This window comes from Tachypleus tridentatus, chromosome 10, assembly GCF_004210375.1.
Source record: "Tachypleus tridentatus isolate NWPU-2018 chromosome 10, ASM421037v1, whole genome shotgun sequence".
Lineage (NCBI taxonomy): Eukaryota > Metazoa > Arthropoda > Merostomata > Xiphosura > Limulidae > Tachypleus > Tachypleus tridentatus.
Window position 1 is genome coordinate 65,032,843 of NC_134834.1, and position 25,961 is coordinate 65,058,803.

Sequence of the window (25,961 nt, forward strand, 5' to 3'; positions counted from 1 at the left end):
AACTAATTGAGATGCCTTAATCGTACTGGAATTGTTTTGCAATGTGATGGAAAATGTTATCATGAATAACAAGAGGAATCAGGTGTAAAAAAACCCCAAAAAAACAGAGCAAGGACCTTGTGGAAAGAAAAATGTACAAGTTAAACATGATTAAACAAAAGTGACGGCTAATACCTGCAATTTGAATAATTTCTAAGGATTGTTTGGAATTCTTTTATATGTGTGTCGTGCTCCAACGTTTAACTACATGTCGAAGATGTTTATATGCGGCGCAAGCTAATTCTATATCGTGTACGAACTATATCTTTTCCACCCTTTTCGTTGAAAAGTTTAAAAAAATGTATTTTTATTAGTTTTTAGGATGGAAACAGCAGCTTTAAAGTGAATTTCTAACTATCACTTTCCGTAAGTGACGACATGGGTTAAGTGAAGATTAGCAATCCTGTTTCCCTGATTCTATTAATGAACTGAGTTCATGAATCAGATAACTGCTGATGGTATACTCGCCCTTCAACTTCTACACTTGCTGGCCGGCTGATCTAACACGCATTAATAACTGTTTTCTTGAGTCAAGAACTAGGGTTTTTTTGACATTATTTAAAACGGTGTTGAAGATTAGGGGAGCAGAGATTCTACATCAGAACTAGAGATACAGTACAGGTTTTTACATAGAATAGACTTAAAGATATTTTCATTTGTGCTGTAACTGTGTTAACTTGTTCAGCACAAGTTGATATTTTCCCTACCAAGAACTCTTATTAAAGTTCTCGAGTTGGAATTAGATGTTTGTGCGGATTCATTTATTTTCGTGTATTTTACTTCAGGAGAGATCTTAAACTTATTGTGCTGTGTTAGGTTCACTTTCCGTGAACAAATACATTGTTTACCTTCACCATGTCTAATACGAATGCCAGTGAACAAATACATTGTTTACCTTCACCGTGTCTAATGTGTGTGCCAGTGTTTCTTTCTTTTTTTTTTTTTTTACATTCGCCATACACCACTGAGTTCTAAGATTTATCTTTAAGTTAGTGGAGTGCTGGTTCCACCATTAGTAAAGTCGTTTTTGAGCAAAATTATTTTGTTGTTGAAGGGACTTGGATTCCACAGTTCTAGCGTAATTACGTAGACTGAAATAAGTTTCTTAATTTAACTTGGGATTATGTTTAATTAGTGGTTTCATTTCACTCTGTCTAACTAAGTGGAGCAGAAGGACCAACAGAACTATTTTTCTATTAAAGTCTTTATTAGTTTTCACTGGATTTATAATCCTATTTAAAGCATTAAAACTCACATAATCACTTGTCTGTTGGTGTGTTATAGTATCGCAGTCCATTCCAATATTCAATACCCTTTCAGCTGTTGGTGTGTTATGGTATCGCAGTCCATTCCAATATTCAATACCCTTTCAGCTGTTGGTGTGTTATAGTATCGCAGTCCATTCCAGTATTCAGCACCCTTTCAGCTGTCGGTGTGTTATGGTATCACAGTCCATCCCAGTATTCAGCTAGAGCAGCCTAAGACTCGGCAGTGGGTGGCGTAGAGTCGATGCTTTATCTTTAGTTTGCCACTTCTAAATTAGGAATGGCTAGAGCAAGTAGCTCTCGAGTAGCCTTACATGAAGTTCAACAAACAGTCTAAAGGTGTTTTCTGTTAGGGCTATGTTTCGTCAGCATATTATGTAATATAACTGAAAACTTACTTGTGTTATTATTAATACTTCTGTTTTTATTATATATTTGGTTTTCTAAATTGAGAAAGAAGCCCACTTTCCTCTTTGCATTCACGACTGTCAGTACTTTACTATTCTGGGTTGTTTACATAATTTATCTCCAAAGTTCCTTTAAATTTAAAATTACGTATAAAAGAAACTGGTTTTGGGCAAGGCGTGTTTATGTAATTTATGTCCAACTTTCACGAATATTCTGGACAACATGAAATATTGGGGTCAGCTGCTGTCGGTGGGTCATTATTTTAATACCGGAACTGTCTAATCGAGTTAACAATGTATGCTTCTAGATAGTGGTGTATGATCAATTACAATTCTTCACAGTTTGAATAATACGTTTCATAAACTCGGTCAGAATTTTGCAACCAACAAAACAAATTATAAGCTCAATTATCTAAAATTATACAGCTCTACATGATTCATACACTTTAGGACCTGTCTATGCAAATAGACTTTAAAAGCTGCTGTTCTACAATAGCAAAAAGCGTGTTTTTTCACATGTTTTTTTTAAGTAAAGTTAGTTATGTTGTTGATTTATACGTACCATTACTTTCTACTAAATGAATATATTTTAATTGAAATAAACATATTCCAACTGAAAATTTATTTCTACGTCAGAACTTGAACTTAACATTAACAGTAAATTAACAACTATTCACAAGGAATGTGGAATGAAACAACTAAAATTTATATCTTGAATTCTTACGAGTTACGAGAACCAATGTAAGATTCTTTGTTTAGGCCAGCCCTTTTGAGTTAATTCACGTACTGTAGTGGTTTGGTTTGTTTTGAATTTCGCACAAAGCTACACAAGGAATATCTTCACTAGCCGTCCCTAATTTTGAAATGTAAGACAAGAGGGAAGGCAGCTAGTTATCACCACTCATAGCCAACTATGGGATCACTCTTTTACCAATTAATAGTAGGATTGACCGTAACATTATAACATCCTCACGACTGGATGGACGAGCATGTTTGGTGTGACGGAGATTCTAACCCTCAGATCATGAGTCGAGTGCCTTAACCACCTGGCCATACCTGGCATACTGTAATGTAACCGTAATCTTAATAGGCTTTTTATCAGCTTAGAAGTATCGCTCACGAACAAATGTTTTATATCTAAACTAATTCTATGTTTTCAACACGTTACGTTTAATGTACCTCAACTATTTTTAAGTGTTTCTATTTATAGTTCACGCTTTATTTGTGGATTTATAATTTTAAATTAAAAATTATGTACCAAAATACTGTGTTAATAACATCAGAGTGCTGTACTGAAATGTATATATATTAAGATTGTTGTCCTATATACCATTCTATATATATCTAATTACACTGCGTGATGTTTGCCATATTTATAGCTACTCTAATGTCCATGGAGTGTTGGCACAAACTTGATTTATATTTACAGGAACTGTAATATCTCAAGAGAGTTGGTGTAAAGCTGATTTATATTTATAGTTTATGTAATATTTGTGGAATGTGGATACAAATGTGAGTTAACATTACAGTCATTGCAATATGTATAGAGTGTTACAAAGTTTGTTATTGTTCCAGAAATTATGTAGCTTGTTACTTCGATCTAGTAAAAGCAACATTTTGTAAATGGTATTGAACATCGAAATAATAATTTATAGGAGGCACGAAGAGCATGGTTAGAAAAAGCGTTTCTAATCGAACCAGTTAAAAATACCAAATTCATATAATTCTTATCATAGTTATAAAAACAGTTAAATTACTGTAATACTAATTTTTCTCATATCTATTCAATATTTTTTTTACCTGTAAATAATTTAATTTTACTGACTTTCATCGTTTAATTCATTTTTCTCGCCATCTATACTATTTATGTCAAAGTTATCAAGGCTGTTAATTTTCGTCATTTTGGGTGTAAAGTAAAATGTCTTTTTTAGAACACCGTATATATGTAGCCAATTACCAGAAAATAACTCGGTACAGCTCCCTGGCCTCATTACCACCCACCACCAACTCTTAGAATACTCTTTTACCAACGAATAGGGGGATTGACCGTCATGTTATAATGCCCCTACAACTGAAAGGGCGAACCTGTTTGGTGCGACCGAGATTCGAACCTGCGACCCTCAGATTACGAGTCAAACGCCTTAACACACTTGGCCATGCCGGGCCCCAACATTATCTACTCCAAACCGAGACAGACTTTTTCTACTGATATGAGATAGGTGCTAAGTCAAGACAAACTCTTTGTTATTGACAGGATTGTCTAAAACTTATTTCTGAGCTAATAAACGAACAGCGAGAAGTTTTTATCTTGAAAAAATTGCTGGAACATTGTTCTTATTAAAAACGCTAAATTCTATTTGTTGCTGCTTTGAGTCTCACCTAAGTCACATTTTAAGAAAACAAAGACAATTTTCAAAAAAAAATATGAATAAAATAAGGACATATGTCTGGTAGAATAACCTTCGTTCATTACCACGTGATTATCAAAAGCATGCTGCGTATAATTATTTTTAAAAAACTTCTACACCTCGGACTATGAACAATAAGTTAGGGCAAATGTAGGCTTAGAAAGAATAATTAAGAACACTAAAATTAGCACGTTATTAATAAGAACAACAAATAATTATCCAATAAATGAAAAATTGTTTGAAATTAATAAATTCTAAAAAGTCTATAGACTATTCTTCGAGCGTCTTGAAGATAGACTAGATACTTGAGAATGAAAAGTGATGACGTAGAGAATTAACTTAATAAAACATATCGACAACAGTTGTAGAACACTTGACTTCACTTTTGTAGGACATGTGTTTATTCGCTGTACCTTTTTAAGTAATTTATTCCATATATTTAAGAAACAATTCTGACTGAACTGGCTTTACGAAGGCTCCATCTAGCTCAGTTAGCCCAGTACATACGATCATACAAAATTTAAGAAAACTTTCAACTCTGAGTTACACGGATGGTTTAAAGTTGCAGATAAACATTAAAGAACTGTAATTAATTAATTTATCCTTATTATTACATATGAATCTGACATATACTTAACAATATAAAAGTAAAAGTGTATTAGCCTAACTCTATGTTACTTAATTCTCAAGACATTAAATAGTAATAAAATATTAAGTATATAATATTTATAGATATAAATCATGCATGATGTTCGTGCAGTCAATTTTAGTATTGTTGTAATACAGCTTTTCTATCAAGTGTGATAGAAGAGTTTGCTATCTGTATACCATATATTACAGCTGTATTCACATTATTGTACAAAGTTATTCCTACATAATTTATCTTATCTACTCCAAATAGATAGCTATGACATATTATTCTTACATGCTACAATAAATTCAGTCTAAAGTAACCAGGTGTCAAATGAATCGTCATATAAATAAATAAATGTATATATTTTTTTACTATTTGTTTATATAATATATCTAATTTGCTGTTTTCTCAACTCTATGATGTGTATATTTAAAGTTATTTAAACCAGCGTATTAAAATTTATAGCAGTTATTTTAATAAGTGTTAAATCAAAATCGTATAATTGAGGGTGATAGCATACAAGTTTATAAAGGCTATTCTACTCGATTAGACGTAATATTATAGAGCAAATACTAATGAACATTAGTACCATTGCAATGCAACTTTTCTATCAAGGCCTAAAAATTAGAACACGAAAATCTCATAACATTAAAGTAATATAAATATCCGTAGTTCATTGGTACCACTCAGTTTGTTCAAAATGATATTTACTTCAGTACTAACTCAAGGCTTAACAAACAAAAAGTACACACAAAAAACTAATTGTTTCTCACATATGTCTATATACATATACATAAATGTTATACTGTGTGTGTGCTATTCAGTATTGTAAATCCCTAATGATCCGTGTAAATATAATATGTTCACAAACATCACCACCATCGTTGGCCTGACATGGCCAGGTGGTTAAGGCGCTCGACTCGTAATCTGAGGGTCGTGGGTTCGAATTTCCGTCACACCAAACATGCTCGCTCTTTCAATCGTGGGGATGTTATAACGTTAAGGTCAATTCCACTATTCGTTGGTAAGAGAGTAGCTCAAGAGTTGGCGATGAATGGTGATGACTAGCTGCCTTCCCTCTAGTCTTACATTGTTAAATTATGGACGGCTCGTGTAGGTTTGCGTGAAATTCAAAAACAAACAAACCAATATCGTTTTCTCGATCTGATAAAAGTGTTTACAACAAATATATTTTTTCTTACTTTTCGGCCTTAGGAGAAGGGAGCACTTGTTCTAATGCTTTCATGACAAACTAAAGCAAAACTTTGGATGGACGACTGCAAGTTAAAATGGTAAATTTTGTATTATTATACAACACTTAAACATTAATACCACCTTAGATGGGTCCTCTTACACAAAGAAACCCAATAACCCAATATTACACATGTATTTGTTTTGGTTAGAGTAACGTAAGACGTCACCTCTTCAATTCAATGGTTTTTTAAGCCCTTATTTGTTATGCAGCTCTTGATATCAGAAATCTTGATATCACGTACCATAAATACCTGTGTATAGTGTGCAGCATATAACGTATTACTTCGAATTTAAGAAGCACCTCACTTTTAAAAAGGTATTTTCAGGAAAAAAATTGGATTATAATTAGAAAGGAATAAATATGTTTTAAAAGAGTTTATTAACGAATCAAAAATGTTAATAATGTATTTAAAATGAAATATAATAATATATATATATATGAAATATACAAGACATTTAAAACTTTCGTAACAATAATGTTTCTTCCTGCTTTCTTTATTTGATCTCAATGTTACTCCAGTGTTTCTTCTGACTCACTGTTATATTCTGAAGGTGAAGCATCTTCACTGCTTGATTCACCATTGTACCAAACAATGTCGTCTTGCGTTCCATCAGGCCCGGCATGGCCAAGCGTGTTAAGGCGTGCGACTCGTAATCCGAGGGTCGCGGGTTCGCATCCCCGTTGCGCCAAACATGCTTGCCCTTTCAGCCGTGGGGGCGTTATAATGTGACGGTCAATCCTACTATTCGTTGGTAAAAGAGTAGCCCAAGAGTTGGCGGTGGGTGCTGACGACTAGCTGCCTTCCCTCTAGTCTTACACTGCTAAATTAGGGACGGCTAGCACAGATAGCCCTCGAGTAGCTTTGTGCGAAATTCAAAAGCCAAACCTTGCGTTCCATCTTCCGTATCTTCAAAAACAAAGGCAAATTTTGACTAATTGTTGTCCTTCGCCGTAATGATAAATCTTCTCTTTTCATAAATTTCTCACACCAGCCAGGATTAGCCTTCAAAGAACTGCCACTATTTCCTGCTCATTCTTTTGCTTTTAACATTAAGACTTCTCTCGTTGCAGGCAGTCCTTTATTTCATAACTCTCTGAAATACGTTAAAACAGCGACATCAATTTCAAGATGTGTTCGTTTTGTTGGGCCAGAAAATGATTTTGTACTTTTCATGACAAGAAGACAACTTGGTTTTCATACCACACCAGCGACGTACATTTGCCTCACTCACTGTATACTTTTTACCGGCTGTACGATTCCCAAACTGTTCGGTGCACAAAATAACTTTTCTTTTAAATTCGGCATCGTATATAAAACGCTTTCCTATGGCTAAAAACGCAATAAAAATAAAAACACAATAAAATATCATCTGAACAACAGGAAAGTCAGACAAAGATTGAAGACGGTGATATCCAACTACACCGCTAGAAGCGCTGACATCGGCAAATTTGATGTTCTGTACGTGTGTTCTAGTCTTTCTAAGATAGGTTCTTTTTAAAATATACTCTAATCTGTTTGTTAATGAAAGATATTTTCGAAAAAAATTTGTTGTTCGAGGAAAATTACGTTTTCTAGACTTTCGAAGAGTGAAAAATAATACCGCGAATTTAAAACTCGCACCCTAATTTTCAGTTCGGAAAAATGAGGAAAAAGATGCGTCTTAAATTCGAAGTAATACGTTATTTTGACCTTATATACTAGGATAAAAGAATATGGTAATGTATAGTACGCAGATCAATCTTAACAACTAATCGGTCTTTGTGTAGCGAGTGGCGTAGTGATGTATCGATTAGTAACTGTGTGTATTGCCAGCTAATTAATCATATTAATAATTGAACGAAGAAAACTTGAACTCATGATTACCTGTAACTTGCATATAGATATTTTTAAATGACGTTTATAATGAGGCCCGGCATGGCCTAGCGCGTAAGGCGTGCGACTCGTAATCCGAGGGTCGCGGGTACGCGCCCGCGTCGCGCTAAACATGCTCGCCCTCCCAGCCGTGGGGGTGTATAATGTGACGGTCAATCCCACTATTCGTTGGTAAAAGAGTAGCCCAAGATTTGGCGGTGGGTGGTGATGACTAGCTGCCTTCCCTCTAGTCTTACACTGCTAAATTAGGGACGGCTAGCACAGATAGCCCTCGAGTAGCTTTGTGCGAAATTTCCAAACAAACAAAACAAACAAACGTTTATAAAGAACAGGAAGGATACTACGATTAAGTGTTACCGTGAGTGTGTCGAAACAAAGGATTGTTAAGTATTCTTGCTTACAAATCGACTACGTTTTGACCATTTATATTTTGACTGATCATTCTGAGCAAATACTACCACGTAAACTGTGCAGTTCTTGTGGTTGACAAAATGAACATGTTATACACGTGTGACTTCAAGCCTAAAAAGAATTAAGACTTGTGTTTATTTTTTGTCATTATGTTTTTTTTTGTTTTTTTTATGGCTTCAAGTGATCTGGCAGCAACAAAAAATGATGACGTAAGAATATAAGTTGTGTTGAGGTAACATTGGGACTGAAGATATCACCTGAAAAATACAGGAAGAATACTGTTCTATCCTATCGTGTACAGTAATAGTAAGATTCTGCATAATATGCTTGGAATATAATCTGTATAACACCATACTTGTTGTCCTTATTACCTATGTATCATGTATCTGAAACGGGAAAGCTGTCGTATTTTCATTGATTACTTATCTTTACCAATGAATGTTTCTTTATGTATTTGTAATTTCTATAAAATCGAATTTCCATCTTAAACACCATGTGATTTGTCTTTTAGCAAACAAATGGTTTTGGTTTTCTAGATCCTTGTTGATTATTACATCTGAACTGTTTGAGATTGAAATTAAGTCTTGTATGTATCTATAATTTAGAAATTTCAACTATTTTATTATACGCTAGGTATCTGATTAATTGCGGTCGGCAACATTAATTTTTTAGGTTTGACATACTTAAATGCAGCATTAATGTGTTCAAATTAGTTTATCCTTGTTTAGTTTATACCCAATTAGAATGTATCGCTGAACACATCCTGCACTGTTAGCTATGGGCATATAGTAAAATGTAACAGTAAATGGTAGCTGTGTTGAGGGCGGGAAAACTGGCTAATGACCCTTTCTGTGGGCTGCAGCTCTAAATTAAGAGCGTCTATGCCTATGAGTCGTTGACGTGGCCGTTTAATCAATGTATCTTTTTGTCCCGTTCTGGTTGAAATTAGAAAGCTTTCTTATTGTAGTGTTTACGGCGAAGAATGATTACAATTATACTTTTACATGCCATAAGACTTTGGCATTAGATTTATTGCATTTTATTTGCAATTCCTGAAAATATCTAAAGGACTGGGGTAAGAATACAATTTTAAAAGTGTAATAGACCTAATATCTATCTTGTAAAAGGCGTACGCACCATAGCAATTTATCCGAGGGTCGTGATTTCGAATCCCCGTCACACTAAACATGCTCTCCCTTTCAGCCGTGAGGGGGGGTTATAAAGTTACAATCAATCCCACTATTTGTTGGTAAAAGAGTAGCCCAAGAGTTGGCGGTGGGTGGTGATGACTAGCTGCCTTCCCTCTAGTCTTACACTTCTAAATTAGAGACATCTAACGCAGTTATACCTCGTGTAGCTTTGCGCGAAATTCAAAACAAATCAAACAAAACCACAGCGATCCAACTTTTTGGAAAATAGAAAGTGTAGAGTGAATGTTGAGGGTACCTTTTCTGAGTACTTTACTCCAGGGTAAAGTGTCTCTCAGGGAGGGGTAGTTAGCTCTATACTCTTCATCATGTATGTAAACAATATAACGTTGAAGGATCCAAATCATGGATTATCTTCACAGTTCGCAAATGATGTGGCAGTCTGGAAAAGTGCTGCAAAACCAATAATAGCAGCCACCAACGTACAATCGCAACTAAATAGAATAGGCGAATACTGTTAAAAATATAGGATAAAAATAAACACAACAAAAACACAACTCGTAGTCTTTACGAAATTGACAAAACACAAAAAACAACAGCCAGAATTATATATGAATGGCACACTGCCCCATCGGCAATTTTTTTAGGTCTAGCCTATGATTCAAAATTAACTTGGATTAATCATGTCAACGAAATTAGAAATAAAGTCTGGCGAAGAACTAACTATGCTAGGAGTCTAACTGGCAAAAACAGTGGAGCATCTACAGATAACATACTAAAAATCTACAAAGCATATATTAGATCAGTAATAGATTATGCAGCTTCAGCATTAATTAAAATAATTAAAACCAAACTACAAACAATCCAAAACACACTTCTCACAACAGCATACAGAGTTCCAAAAACTATATCATCTCAATCCATACATAAATATTCGAACATACCAACCATACCAGATAGACTCCTACTTTTTACAATAACATACTTTGATAAGAATTGGATGAAAAATGAATTACTATGCGAACTAGATAGGTATCTCATACATGATGAAGTTAGTCCTAAACATCTCTCCTCAGTCAATTTGTATTTTAAGTATAAAAATAAAAATAATATAAATTCATAAAAAAAAATTTTAAAAGTGCCACCAACAAACTTGACATTCTGCTGATAGGGCAAAATAACAACTAAATATGTACCAAAATACATGGACATTGCCCTGAAAAGGACCAAAATAATATTCAGTCTAAATTCTACTACTGCAAGACCAACATAAATACGGGGAGAAGGAAGGGGTAAAAGAGAACCTGACCCTCTAGGGCAGTGGTTCTTAACCTTTTTCAGTGTTTGCACCCCTTTCAAATCAGTAATCATTTCTCGCACCCCCTGGAAACTTAAATATAAAAAAAGCTAAAAATATAAAGCATACTCTTATGTAAAAATATAGATTTGCTTTAATTATTCATGGGCATCCTCGCACCCCTTGGGAATCATCTTCGCACCCCCTAGGGTGCGGGCACCCCTGGTTAAGAACCCCTGCTCTAGGGTATAAACATATACTCAAACACCGAGAGAGAGAGAGAGAGAGAGCGATTTAACAATTGCTATTGTAACAAGTGACCTATATAAGCGTTCCGATCAGGATCGTGTTTGTTATATTCCAGGTAGTCTGAAAAGCTATTGATTGAGCGAAATGCGTCGTCGGCAATAAATTTGATAAATGTAGTGTAGTTGAAATGCTGTTATTATACACACTTCTCACTCTTCGAATTCCCTAAAGGACTAGATTAAGGATGTATTGTTTAAAAATATAACGGGCATAATACTGATACTAACAACATTAATTTTCAGTTACTACCTTTATAACTATTTTTCTGTTCTTATTAGATTAACTTCTTGCTAAATGTTTGATATTATATACTTACTTTAATATCTATGTTTGTTTCAATTTAATACATAGAAGTGCTTGTATCTTATATTTTTAAATGTGTTTTGCGAAAGTCCCGTCTTTTCTTTAATTTTGTAGAAAGTTCTCCAGCGTAAGAATGAACAATGTATTATGTATATACGTAAATACCAGTATTGTTGCCTTAAATGAAATTTCTAGCAATTCTCCTCTCAAGTGTATAAAAGGTGACCAACACGTAGAGAGGCGTTATAATAGTCTTAGTCTGCTAGAGTCAGTATATAATAAACTTCTGTAGCTATAATTGTGATGAACGCTTATTAATCGGAAAACTACAGATATTTTACCAGAAATGTTTATAGATTTTGAATATTACGAACCATTTAATTTCAGTGAATTAACTTCGGACATTAGTATTTATACGAGGACATTAGATAACTTCTTCGGAGAAAAGCCGTGAGGCAAGCCATTAAACAAAGTGTAAAAATATCAACATAGAAATCATTCGCTCTTCGTAAGCCGTCCATAAAATATTCAGTTCCCGACTAGTTAGAAGACTCAGCAATGTTTTAGAGTTTGTAAAACTTTTGCATATAGGTCGTTATTTGTAATAACCGTTATCATAAATTGTATTGTTATTTGAATATTAAAATATATTTGTGTTAAGAAAGAAAACTGTGTATCAATCTTGTTGGCAAATATCATAAATTTAATAATACCGATATTCAATTAACTTCTAAGTTAAAATTAAAATTTAAAGATATTTGAAATTGTAATATGTAATATAATAAATCGGAGACTCGTCCGAGATAAAATATAACACGTAGCACTTTTTGGTAACGTGGTATTGCTATCTGAGATCTTATTACTTCAAATGGTTTGTGAGTGTCTTTTAATACTTCTATCATTGAATACTTATGGCATTATTTATCCTTTTCATTATAGCTTGGCGGTAAGTTGGTATGTGATCATATATAAACAAAAGTTTTACATTTTAAATTTAAAATACACCAGTCGTTTAATAAGCAATATATTTATGGATAAGTAGAATATTATTGTGATAGACTTGGTCATTGTAAACATTTTCTTCCTGAAAAATATGGATAAAACTAATTACTATAATGTGATTCTATATATATATATATATCCTCAAATTATCCTGTAAACACGGTTTTAATCCTTTTAATGATTGGCTATACTCAAAGCTTAATACTTTGTACATTTTAAATATCTTATATTATTAATTATCTTTGTGATAGAATCGGGTTGTAAACTTATAAGTAACTGCTCGTGAATCGAACTGATAAGTTTTGCCATTCAAACTAATAGCTATAAACGGAATAACTGTATAACATCTCTAATTTTGAACTGTTGACCATAGGAAAGACAGACAGTCCACAACAAGTATTTTTCTGATATTGACTGTCACTCTTATAACATACTCACAGCTAAAAGCACAGAGCTTGTTCAGAAGCATCGTACACGAATCTTGAATTTTTTTCTCCTGTAACCAGGTACATAAACGACTAGACTGTACTCAGTCCAATCGAAGCAAGAAATTCTTCGAATTTTGGATCAAGCACTAATTTTCCCTATTCTGTCCATTGGTTTCATGAAACCATGCTCCTTCTGAACCAATTCATAGCACGTAAGGTTCTTTTTTCTCAAACTTGTGACGAAAAGAAATGATAGCGAGTGTTATTCTGGGATACGTTTGTGAATTTTATGCATTAATTGTGTTAGTTGTTATATGTATATAATTAAAGATTTAATACGTTTTTGATGCGTTACGTATGTAGATTTTGTACTTAATTTCCAAAACAGAAATTGTAATTGAGATCACTACCAATGTGTTACGCAATACTGTATGATTGGCATTTTGCATAAAGTATTATAAATAATTATGGATAATAATTGTTTATATGTATATTTCAATCAAATTATAACGACTATTTGTAAACAGAGTGCAACATATGTTTCTTTTAACGAGTAATTTAAATTTTCTATTTTCTGGATAAGACAACTGAAAAACAATATGATAAGACAAGTATTAAAATATGTAGTTTTCTCTTATTAAGTGAATAAAAAAACACTAAAACAATGTGCAAGTTTTGTCATAAATTACATGTTATACTGACCACAGTTTAAATGTTTGGACATTCTACTGTAAAGCACATTGAAATAAGTCTAGGATTAAGAATAAGTGATTGCTCTTCCATACATGCAAATAAATAACTAAGATGAACAATAATTCGTAATAAACCAGCTATTTATTCCCTTGTTTTCTCATTAATATTTGAGTTATTTTAAATATAACATTACAGTGATATCATTTTTCTTCAAAAGAAACATGCAAACCCAAGAGCTGGAGTAAGATAACGAATTCACTGGATATAGGGTGCTGACAAAAAAATTAAAAAAGGTGAAACTTATATTTACAAAACATCTGCTGTGACCGAAAAACCAGAATAACATACTTACTGGTGCTGGATGTTGAAACAATTATCTCAAAAAATTAGATATGAATGTTGTGGGCAATAAATTAATCGCATCATGCAACTAATGGTAATCATACCATCTCAATTGTGTTTTAACACCTGCTTAAAATTATCCAAACAATTTTAATAAATTAAGTAGAGCAAGAAGGCATAGCGATCTATTTATCTATCTTATAATAAAAAGAAGTCACATAATTTACATTATATATATATATATATCTTTATAAATGTGAAGAAATAGGCTAACAACATTTATTCGATAAAATCTATCCACTATTAAGAAAGACGTACGAAAGTAACTTTTTGGTATACTGATTTTTACTACAGATACTATAAATGTTTGAAGAATGAGTTTAGAGTTAAGTATTTTACCAATAAGTAAGAAAGCATATTTTAAATATTTTTAGTTTGTTGTTAAGTAACTGAGCCTTATCTCTTAAGAAAAAAGAATGTATATAGGACAGCAAAAAGAATGTACATAGGACAGCAAAAAGAAAAATAAAGAAGCGTGTATACCTTCAAAAAGAAATGTAGATTAAAAAAAATCTTTGGTCATACAAGTCATACCCACGATCATAACTTATAAGCAAAGTAACAACCCTCCCGTTACAACACAACAAACAAACTTAAGTACACTGAACGATAAATAGCAGGTACAGCTAGGCCCTGCGAGTGCTTCTGTTACGAGGTTTCCGTTTCTTCGATACCAAGGATCGCCTCACATAAGTAAGCGAGGCTAAAATAACATTTGTTTGTTTGAAACAACATATCAAAAGTAAAACTGTTTAAGTATCGTAGACTGAAGCCGCCGTAGTAGAGGAACTCAAAGAGCCATGCCTTTTAAAATCATTAACTTATACACAAAATTAAATATAAATATGACTATAAGAGACATGACTACAATAGTATTTTTGTTCTCTTCTAAAACAAAATGTCAGTGAAGTCGACACAGTCAAAGACATCCACAAATATATCGTTGTTTAATACTTTAAACATATCCAAGATAAAGATACATAAACATAACTCCAGTGAATCCGTAATGGAATAGTTTGGGTTGTCAATTCAAGATGGCAAATTGTATCAACTACGGACATTTGGTTTTAGAGGAGTCTCTGTATGGTGTTCATTACGTGATCTAAGTTAAGAAACAGTTTAAACCCGGAAAAGATTGTGACACACCGGAAATGAGCTACTTAACAATATATAAACATTGTGATACGACGAAAATGAGCTATCTAAAAATATGAAATGACAAATAAAATATATTTTTTCATATACGAATGCAAAAACAAAAAAAACATGAGCTTTGAGATTACTAAAGCATATTTAAAGCTTATACAATTAGATTATAGATCATATAACTTAAAGATTCTTTTAAACCCAAATTCTATTTTCTTTTTCATCACCCAGTTCATGCTTTGAGCCTCTCAAAAAACACATATCAGAGAAGTTTCGATGAGCGCCCTCTCGTTGTTTCATCATATATTTAGTAACAGTAAAAATAGGGGATCTCCAATGACCAGTATGACAAGTCATACTTTAAATTCGTTTCTATTTCTTTTCATTCGAAGATGACTTAGTCGTAAGAGGTAGGTAACCCTATAAGGTGTTTCCCCAAAGAATATTAGCTGCCCCTGAGGAGAAGCGAACAGCTAGCTAGATTGCATATATCGCCTCTTTTTAGCACACATCAGTCGGTGACGTCTATTCACTTGTATGTCCTTATTTATTTGAACGCTCCAAACCTTCTGGAAGAACTAACACCTTTCAGCCTTGAAAGTACTGGGACTGATTGGTGGCCCTCCGTGTCCCGTGGTGTTCGCTGATGCAGGTCTGGCTCCATGAGCATAATAATAGGATGGATCTGTAATACAGTGAATGAAATTATCAGTGAAAAATAACTATGAGCAAAGACCAAGATACGCACATATTTTCGAACGTAGGAATAAAATGGCATCTAACAACATTTTACTTTGATACTATTGCTGTAAGTCATCTCAAATGTCCATTAATAAGACATCTAAGAAATTATTTAAGTGAATTATTTAGTTGGTATAAATTACTAAAGCTATTCAATAAGAATCAGTAAACACAGAAATCATTATGGCTTGATATAATTCTACAGATATAAAACATTCAGACTGCAAAGTTCGCCAAAGTTTCTTTTTCCTATAAATGCAACATTTAGCAATTTGGTATTCAGTTACTTATGTTATTTTCGTTTTAATGTTTTATAGAGGTAAATGTTACTTACTGATAATGCCGTTAGAACTATAACCGTAAACACCGTAAGCTGCAGCAGAGGAATACTGAGTGTAAGGTGAGGTATATGCATAGTCAGTAGCAGAAACACCAGTGACACCTGTGGGCCCAATTCCTGCGGCCGCTACTGCACAAGTAAATACAATTATTGATTAAATCAAAATTTTGGAATCAAAAAACAGATAAGAAAATCGCCTTAGTTTAAACTATTTCATTTTCCATTCAATACATTATACAACTCTCTTTATTAGTTTATCTATACTTACCCGTCGCACTGGGTTCAACATATAATTTAACATAATCAAAAAAAATATTTAAAAAACAGGTTTTCGTGATTTATTAATCAATGTCATACATTTTAGAACTGTTAAAAACAACCTCGTAATTTCTCGTTAAATTATAATGGCAAATTATTTTATAAAGCTTGTTAACTCAACAATAGACGAAATCACATCACTGGATTCTTCGATCATCTCTACTGAAAAAGGGGCCTCGTTGAACTCAGCAGATAGCCCGATGTGGTTTTGCTGTAAGGAAACACACACACATACACACCGAAAAACGGTTGGCAAGCTGGTCTTCATTTCAGCTTTCGGTTGTTGTTTGAAATTAAGCACAAAGCTACACAATAAGCTATCTGTGCCTTGCCCACTACGAGTATCGAAATCCGGTTTCTAGCGTTGTACGTCCGCAGACATACCGCTGTGCCACTCAGGGGCTCAGCTTACACGACTAAATGTGTCTATACTCCATTTTCAGGTGGAAAATATGCAGAGCAGAAAACAAAAATGATGGGAGATTTTTCAACTGTATCTCCTCAAATCTGTTTAGGTTGCAGTAGATCTTCACAGCAAATAAACCTTTTTTGTCCTTAGAAAAATAAAATAAAGAAAGTCTCTGAATACACAAAGGGGTGTAAGAATGCCAAAAACTTTAAAAGGAGGATACGGTTCACGAATTACTTACAAAAACCCGTTTCATTTATTTGGCCATGATACTTTAGTAAATGTATAATGAGTTACATAGCCGAACGGCTATCTATAAGGACCTTTGTTTTCCTTAAAGAAATAGTTTATCACACCAGTTCCAAAATAGTTGTCATTTTAATGATCTAATAGGGCTTAGTTATTTCAGGATAGAGCTATATTCACTGATTACCTGCCAAGAAACAGATAAAAATAGGAAGATAACTAAAGAAAGCATTACTTTGCACTATTTTCGTCTTCGTTTGAATTTCGCGCAAAGTTACGCGAGGGCTATCTGCGTTAACCGTCCCTAATTTAGCAGTAAAAGCATAGATAGAAAGCAGCTAGTCATCAGCACTCATCGCCAACGCTTGGGGTATGTTTTTACTGACGAATAGTAGGATTGGCTGTATGTTATAATGACCCTCACGGCTGAAAAGGCGAGCATGATTGAGGAGGATGGGGATTCGAACCTGCGACCCTCAAATTGCAAGTCGAGCGCTTCAATCAACTGACCATATCCGACCATTTCGTCTTCTTAATGATGTAAATTACGATTTCTTTATCTCGTCAAAATGAACACCAACTTTTAACCATTAAATGCACCGTTTCTTTAAAAAATATAGATAATTAAAACCAACTTTTATAAGTTAAAAATATCTACTTTGGAACAGACAATGTCAGATTATATATAAAAATCAAAAAATTAAATATTATGGGTTACTTATTTGTGATAACTAATAGCTATTATTTACACGATTGCTTCTTAGTTATATATATATAGATATACACGTGTAACAACAAAGCTTCTCTCAATAAAACGTGTTTTTAATCCTGCTACTGACAACATCAGTCTTATGAATTGCACTTTAATTTTTATAGTAACTGTATTTTACAACCATAAAAATGAGAAACTCATAACGCGGAGTTTCTGTATTATCTATTACAAGTAGTTTACAACTTTGCGAAGATTGAGAGACAGCATTTGAGGGGTAATATGGCGAGTGCATGGTTTTGGAATTTCGCACAAAGCTACTCGAGGGCTATCTGTGCTAGCCGTCCCTAATTTAGCAGTGTAAGACTAGAGGGAAGGCAGCTAGTCATCACCACCCACCGCCAACTCTTGGGCTACTCTTTTACCAATGAATAGTGGGATTGACCGTCACATTATACACCCCCACGGCTGGGAGGGCGAGCATGTTTAGCACGACGCGGGCGCGAACCCGCGACCCTCGGATTACGAGTCGCACACCTTACGCGCTTGTCCATGCCGGGCCGGCGAGTGCATGATAAGAGATGATGTTGTCAGTGGTATCCGATTGCAGATCAGTTTAGCGTACTCTACCCATCAACGAAGTGAGAAAAGCGATAGCGGTATCACTTGCCTGGGTACTGTCCATAAGAGTCTAGGGAATCATATGGACTATTCGTATTAAATGTTGTATTTTGAAGTGGCTGAAGCACGGTGAAAGAAGAGGAAGTAGGGGTGTCCGCTTTTACTGGAGATGGACTATTTTCTACATCACTTCCGCCTAATGGAAGAACATGCGAGGTTATGACGTCACAACACGCCATCGCTACGTCACATGCAAACAGAAATAATGACCGTATTTAAGGAGAGACATTTTAGAAAATCTACAACATGCATATTGAACTACGAGAAAATTAGGAGAAAGTTCTAAAGTGGAAGAAAAAATATTCAATGCAACGTATATTAAAGAGAAGCTTTTCTAATATACAGTACAATAAGAAATATTAACTCACTGTGAATTTAAATTATTAAACACAGAAGGAAAACAAACATAAATTAAAAGTGGGGTCTCATGAATATTTCACAACAAAGCAGTGAAATCAGCAAATAAACGTGCAGAAACTTTAACCAATACCAGAGGAATATAGACTGAAATCGAGATTACAGTGCATGAATTAAACAGTTTTATTATTGTTTTCTCTTGGTTACGATTTGATTTGTGTTAGTTGTTACTGTGAAATTAAAATAATTTACTGACCCCTATCGACAGAGATAAACATTCACCCAGACATCGACACCGCCACCGCATGTGTTCTTCTTCCTCTGGCGTTAAATTTGTGTTCCTGTTGCTTACGTAAGCAATTTTATTTTGAATATGATAATAGGTGTTAGCTCTGAATTGTTAGACAACTCCAAAGTATTCGATTATATTGTAAATTCAGTTTTCTTCCCAGGATATCATGCTAAACATGTTAGTTACCTCATAATCCCATACCCAAACATGTTAGTTATTACACACATAACATTTCACAGTTCACTATGTTTAAACGCGTTCTCATGTTAACACATAATCTTTTTAAAAAGTAAAATAATTAAATAAGAAATCTTAACAGACATTAAATAGTAGACGTAAACATAATATTAGACAATAACATACAATTTTTGTAAATACATCTGTGATCTCATCATTATTATTAACATCTTCACTTAAGTATTAACACATTATCAAACATTTAATATTTTTATTTAGGTAGATTTACAAAGCTCATGTACATAGTAAAGGACCGATTCCTTTTTTTTATGGGCTTGAATAGCTTAATAAATGAGTATACAAGTGATTCATTTTGACTGGATTTACAGAGCTTAACAAGAGCAGTCAGAGAGCTGAAGATTGCATGCGTTTATTATTGGATAACGCCAAATTTCAGCGTTGAAAAACTCAAAAAATCCTTTTCATATCCAAAATTATCAACGATCTGGCTAATTTTCTGTAGTGCGAAGAGGAGTGACCATGAAATTTGGTAAAAATTCGATCACAACTTTACAAAGTTATTAAAAAATGAAAAAAATGGGTTCCAGAATCCGCATCCTAACTTAAATCCAGACCAAACTGCCTTCTCACCTTTCGTAAAACTTTCGCATATGTCAGTCAATTAAATTTCGAGATATGTGCACGAAAACATAGACACACACGGAACCGATTACAATACCTTCTCTGAGGATAAAGGTAATAAAATTGATATAGCAAGATTTGGAGAGCTTAAGGAGCGTGTATCCATTTGGGTGGACTTAGCGAGCCTAAGATTAATAATTCTGTACAGATGTATCCTGTTGAGTGCATTTGAATATTTACAAATAGGAAATGTTTAGGGTATTTTTTGAGGCCTTAGGCACGACGTGGAAGGGTAATATTTGTTGTTTTTTTGAGGCGGACAATATGATATTTAAGTAGGTGTTTACCGATCGATATAATTAGACGAAGGACTCTTTTATCTAGACACGTTTATCACCTTAACCGATCTATATAATTTGATGAAGGACTCTTTTATCTAGACACGTTTATCGCTATGATTTTGATGCTTGTGTTCGTCTTAAAGCTTTATACATACTGATTGCTAAATTTCACAAAATGAGTTCCGTTTCTAATTTTAAAACCATTGAAAAGAAGCTAATAAGTAACTAACAAAATAAGCTTACAAACAATACTACGAAAAACGATGGCGTAATTTACGAAAAGAGACGTAAAGGACATGAAAGTGTTAAAAATGTAATTTAGGCAAATCAAAAAATGTTATTAAACTCGATTAACAATACTGTGGCTTTTCAGTTGATATTTGACACCACAAGAAACGGAAACTGTTTAAATTGTCAACAGTTTTCTTGAAGAGTGTATACCGTTTATAACATCAACTTTTCCATTTTCTGACAACCATGATTGTTTTTTTCCATATTTCTTCACTGTGTTGAGTAAGAGAAGGAAATTTTAAGAGGATGTATTTTTGTATTAAATAAACAGACGTTGTGGTTATTCTTTAATAATAATATATGGTTCATTCAAGTGTAAACATGCGATAATGCTATTTCAAATAAAATTATGCTTCGAAGTTATTGATTGGGAAGAAATAAAGTACCATTTGTACTATAACTAGTTGATATTGTTGTTGTAATTACTAATAGACAGTACACTTAATTAATTCCAACTCACAAACCTGGTTGGTAAGATAAAGGGGAAATACTGTTATCTAAGATGTTACCGGGGCTAACCGACACAGACTTCACTTCTTGCATACTGATTGGAGTCAGGGGGGTCAAGGAGCCACTTCCTGTAGAGACAAAACAACAAATTATCGCACCACGAGTGGAGGAAAGCTGTCAGAATTTGAGAAGATAGAGCAATGTGGATTGTAAGAAAAGATGGGAAATCCCACAAAGATAGAGAGACTACATTGTCGGATTGGGTTGAAACTCACAGGGGTTGACCAATCTTACAGACACCAGTTAGAGAACAATAGTGCAAGTCTGAAAATCCCGACACCGAAGAAGATAATAAATAATATATATTCACGTAATCGGAATTTCTATAGCAAGAAAGAATGAAATATAAACAGACGAATAAAACACTTCCTTAATTTCCTAGCTTAAAACAAACAGGCATTTACTTGTTCCTGATAATGGTTTAAAAACTAATGATGACTTTTTGTTGTAAGAAACAAACACGTCTAATTTATTGAATTGTATTTATCAATGTTTTCATATAAGGCCACATAATTATTCATATAATAAATATATTTGAATGTATTGATGTCAGTAAAAACGTATAATTGCAAACAAACAAATATAGATAGGTATATATTTATGCAAAAGAAATAATTTCTTAGATCATTATTTAGACATATTCAAATACAATCAATGATATCTAATAATCTTTGCTTCGAGGTTTCATAACTGTTCTACTTTCTCAAATGAAAACACTAACAATAAATAAAATAAAATTGTAATAATTCGATCTTTAGAAAATTGCATTCGTTCAATGTGAACTAATGAGGTACAACAACTGTAAGTCTTCTCTTAATCTGCCTTTAATAGATTGAGCGTCACGCTGAATTAACACTTTTCATTAGCCTTTATTGTACTACAAATTATCATTAATTTAGTTGTAAGTTATAATAAGCAAGAAAAAAGTTCTTCTTTTGGAGGTAATCTTCCAAAAAGTTTGTTTTCTATTCCACTTCATTGAAAAGACATTCGTTTAATAGAAAATAGGATAATTATTGCTTCAAAAACCCAAAAGTAGCTAAAGAGCTCACAAAAGTAGCTAATAAATAAAGAATAAAAAGATTGAGTTAGTTGTGAAAGAACTATTAAAGTTTTCTAAGCCACAAAATACCCGATAACGAAAGCTTTTCTTCATTTTTGGATATAATGCTTGTTTACTGAAAGCAGAACGAGGCCATTGAACTAGTTATTACAATACAAAACCTGGAAAAGTAAGACACAGACGTTTAACTGTAATAATCGCCCAGAAAACAATGTTAAAAAACAAGATTCAAACCCTAATTGCGTGGTATACTATTACATTAGAGATCTGGATTAATGTTAATGCCAAGTATAAATCCCAAAACAGGTTGTGTGCTTATCTTAGTTGCACGTAACTGTCTAGCGTGCGTGAAGAATAATTCCTGTTCTTCTATTTATTACAGCACCCAAATGTTGGCGATGAACAAATGTGTTCCACTTCGGGTCCCATTTAGGGCACTTTACCAGCACTTCACCAATAAAGATGAGCTAGTCCTAGACATCTCTGCCTACGTGCATTCAAAATTGGCACCTCATGTACAAGGATTAAGTGCTGTAGAAAGTGTAACAAAATTAATTAAGAAACTTTGTATATGAAGTGTTGAGTTTGGTACAGATAAAACTTGTACTTACTCTGATCAGATAAGTAGGTTAATATAAGAAACTACGACAAAATGAACGTGAGGCACGTATCTGGTTCCTCCGGAAACTTGATTTTACGAAAGGCAGTTATATCATAAAATTAACTGAGAGAGGGAACTTTTTATTAGAGCCCCAACCCACTTGAGCCTCCCCCCATCAGTGGTACAGCTCATATCTGTAGACTTACAACGCTATAAATCGGGTTTAGATACCCATAATGGGCGTAGCACAGATAGCTCGTTGTGCAGCTTTGTGTTAAATTTCAAACAAACAAAATCAACCCACTTGAACTGCTGTATAAATAAAATGCCGAGTGCGTTTCGTGTTTCGTCATTAGTTTTACCGAAGATCATTTCCAAATGATCAATAGAGATAATCTCCAGACAGTTTATTTAACGTGCGTAATAAACAAGTAGAGAAGTTTACTTTGTTAGAAGTGTTTGAAAGAAGGATACACTTAACAAGAGAGACATCGTGAAATCGATTCCCATCACCTTATAAGTTAAGCTACCATTAACCAGTATGGTAAAAACTCTTTACTAAGAGTATAAAATAATTTATCAATATAAATACGTGTTGGATAAGGGCTAGTTTCTTACAAATCGCTGTATGGTAACAAATGTGCTACTATTCGCGAGCTAAAGATAAATAAAATGTGGGCATGTTTCAGCTAACTGACTCAATAAACAATGTAAACATCATTTTATACATTTTTACATCTAATCTGAACCCTCACTAAAACATTTTGTAGCTTATAATGAGATTTTCGGTATAAAATAATTTTGTTTTAGTCAGTACTTAGTAAGCTAGCAAGTAATAAACACTAATTCCTATCTTTTAATTCCACGTTTTACTCATAAACTGGGACCAGTAATTTCACTAAAACACTTGTTTTTTAAACGTAATTTTTATAATTTAAACACTTTAATCGTAAAAACAATAAGATTTAACAAAATAAAATGTTCCGTGCCTAATAAAAGCTAATAACATAACGTTAAAGAAACGTTTTACCAATATATATAGATATGCACACATACACTTAATTATATATATAATTTCAGTAGTGCTTATTACTAAAATAGTACTTAGTGCAATAGTTAAACAACAGCAAATCTTAATTGATACAAATTTCTTTTTTTCCTGCTCTTTTTAATGATGTTTATGTCCTACTGAAGTTGTGTTTCATTTGTTTTAAAGATACGTCTCCAAGAAGAATGTGGCTATTGTAGCAAACTGGATTCACATCTCAACTTTAGACGTAAAACAATCGTGGACGGTGTGTTCGAGTTCGTAGTCACTGCTATGTATCGTTAACAGCAGTCTTCGCTGCCATAATGAAAGGTTTTATAGTATGATGTTACTTAAATTTTCTTGTTTCGTGATAAACTCGAGACGACTGCACGACATTCTATTAATAAACCACGACTAATGTGCTACTGACAAAGATAAACGGCATTAAGTTTTCTTACATAGAGTCTCTTTCATTCCCGATTAAATATTGTGAGACACGTGGCGGCCCATGACGTATGGAAAGCTCTGTGTCACTTTCATATGAAATGAATTATTATCTCTACATTGATTTATATATGGTCGTTAAAACATAGCTTTTTATAAGTTCCTACCGTGAAACCTGTGCGTAGAACAGTTTCTATTTTGAGTAGTTTTATTTAAAACAACAACAACATACCATTGATTTAATGTCTGTTGCTTCGATATTGTTCAATTTCGGCTTCACAAGTAAATACATTAGTTATAGAGAGTGTTACGTGACTGATTCCTGTGTTTTGCAGAATACTAAGTGTAGGATTTACTGACATCAGTAAGTCAGCCACTCATGCTAGAAGTATTAAGTATTCGTGTTTCTTAATGAGTGCAAAACTATAAAAATGGGCTACCCACCGGTGGGTATCAAAATTCGAATTTCATCGTAATACATAACCTACAGATTTAACGCTGAGCCATCGGGACAGAGGGTTGTCAATAGGCTTTGTAGTAGTAATATGACCAAACAAACCTATTAATTATCACTTACTACGATTTTAACAATAGGTTAACTACGTAATTGTTTTATTGGGATTTCAATACAGTGGTTGAAAAAAAAAGTGGATCACCGCGAAATAAAGTTATCCACAAAATTATTCAGTAACAATAATTAAGGCAGGTATTAGATTATGTAATGTAAATAATTATCTAGGTTATTTTCAAAAATCTGTTCTAAATATCCACATGTATAAGTAACACATCTGATGGGACAAACAAACAAACAATATTTTCACTGTGAATACGCATGTCGAAAGAAAATTCATTTCAAACAGATTTCAGGTGAACACAGTCACAACATTTTTTTAAAGTAAATATAATTATGCTGAAGATCTAGGATTGCAGTAAGATTAGAAATACCAGTCCTTGTATCTTCGAATCTCGGAGGATACGCAGAAATCATTCACATACACACATAAGTTTTAAATATTTTTCTTTTTTATAATATTTTAGAAAAGCGTATATTCTTCAGTAAAATTCTATTCAGAGTTTTACCACAGTCAAAAACCGGTCATACATTGTCTTCGTAAACAAAAAGATAAATTCACCTTAAACACAACAGCTATATCCTCTCTAAGTGCTTTTCATCGTAAATTCACTATTATGTTTTCTCTGGAAATAGGTGTACGACAATTTTAACATGCGTCACGCAAAGTAGTTCAAAAGCCAGTTATTTTTGAGAATTTTCATGAGAGCTCATTGCTGTTTGGAAGATAGCGTTGCTCTAGGGGGTTTGAATGGACCTCCTACTAACAAGTGGTTTTCCAAAAATAAAGATTGTTCAAATACCAAAAGAAGAAAAAAAAATGTATATATATAAAAAATCGAACTCTTACGACAAAACTTTTCAGTTGACTGATTCAGATAAGAGTAGAATATCATGATCGGCCGGCGCCACCTGTTGCTCAAAAACCAACATTACTGGTTTAATCTGCCTTCTGCCTGACGGTTTGTCCCGTCACTGACGAGAACACGATATTAACTCGTAACGACTATCGGAAAATACTGTTTTACACTATCGTTAATGTGAGCAGTAGTTAGGTGCAAAAACTCACGTTTCCAATCTACTCTCGCTTATTTTCCTTAGTTGCATATTTTTTTTAATTTTATTTTATGATGAAACGTAAGCATTTTGATAGTTATATAAAAGTTCCATTTGTTTGT

General features: G+C 33.5%; 1 protein-coding gene and 1 long non-coding RNA gene across 9 annotated transcripts in view; one reads left to right on the forward strand and one right to left on the reverse strand.

The window, feature by feature from the left end:
* Positions 1-5,975: 5,975 nt before the first annotated feature.
* On the forward strand, positions 5,976-13,543 carry LOC143229468 (uncharacterized). The gene is made up of 3 exons (XR_013015896.1): positions 5,976-6,045; positions 8,474-8,598; positions 11,737-13,543. It is a non-coding gene; the product is annotated as an uncharacterized LOC143229468 (long non-coding RNA).
* A 51-nt stretch (positions 13,544-13,594) lies between these two features.
* LOC143229463 (paired box protein Pax-5-like) overlaps positions 13,595-25,961 on the reverse strand; it is a 74,601-nt gene continuing 62,234 nt past the window's right edge. For 4 of the 8 annotated variants that reach the window (XM_076461811.1, XM_076461810.1, XM_076461812.1 and 1 more), the window contains 4 exons: positions 21,029-21,142; positions 18,454-18,645; positions 16,096-16,230; positions 13,595-15,705 (listed from right to left, as the gene is read on the reverse strand). In XM_076461811.1, the coding sequence (XP_076317926.1) occupies positions 15,599-15,705; positions 16,096-16,230; positions 18,454-18,645; positions 21,029-21,142 (548 nt within the window). In that variant the 3' untranslated portion in view covers positions 13,595-15,598. The remainder of the gene's footprint in view (positions 15,706-16,095; positions 16,231-18,453; positions 18,646-21,028; positions 21,143-25,961) is intronic. The other 4 variants (XM_076461816.1, XM_076461817.1, XM_076461814.1 and 1 more) reach the window with 3 other exon arrangements.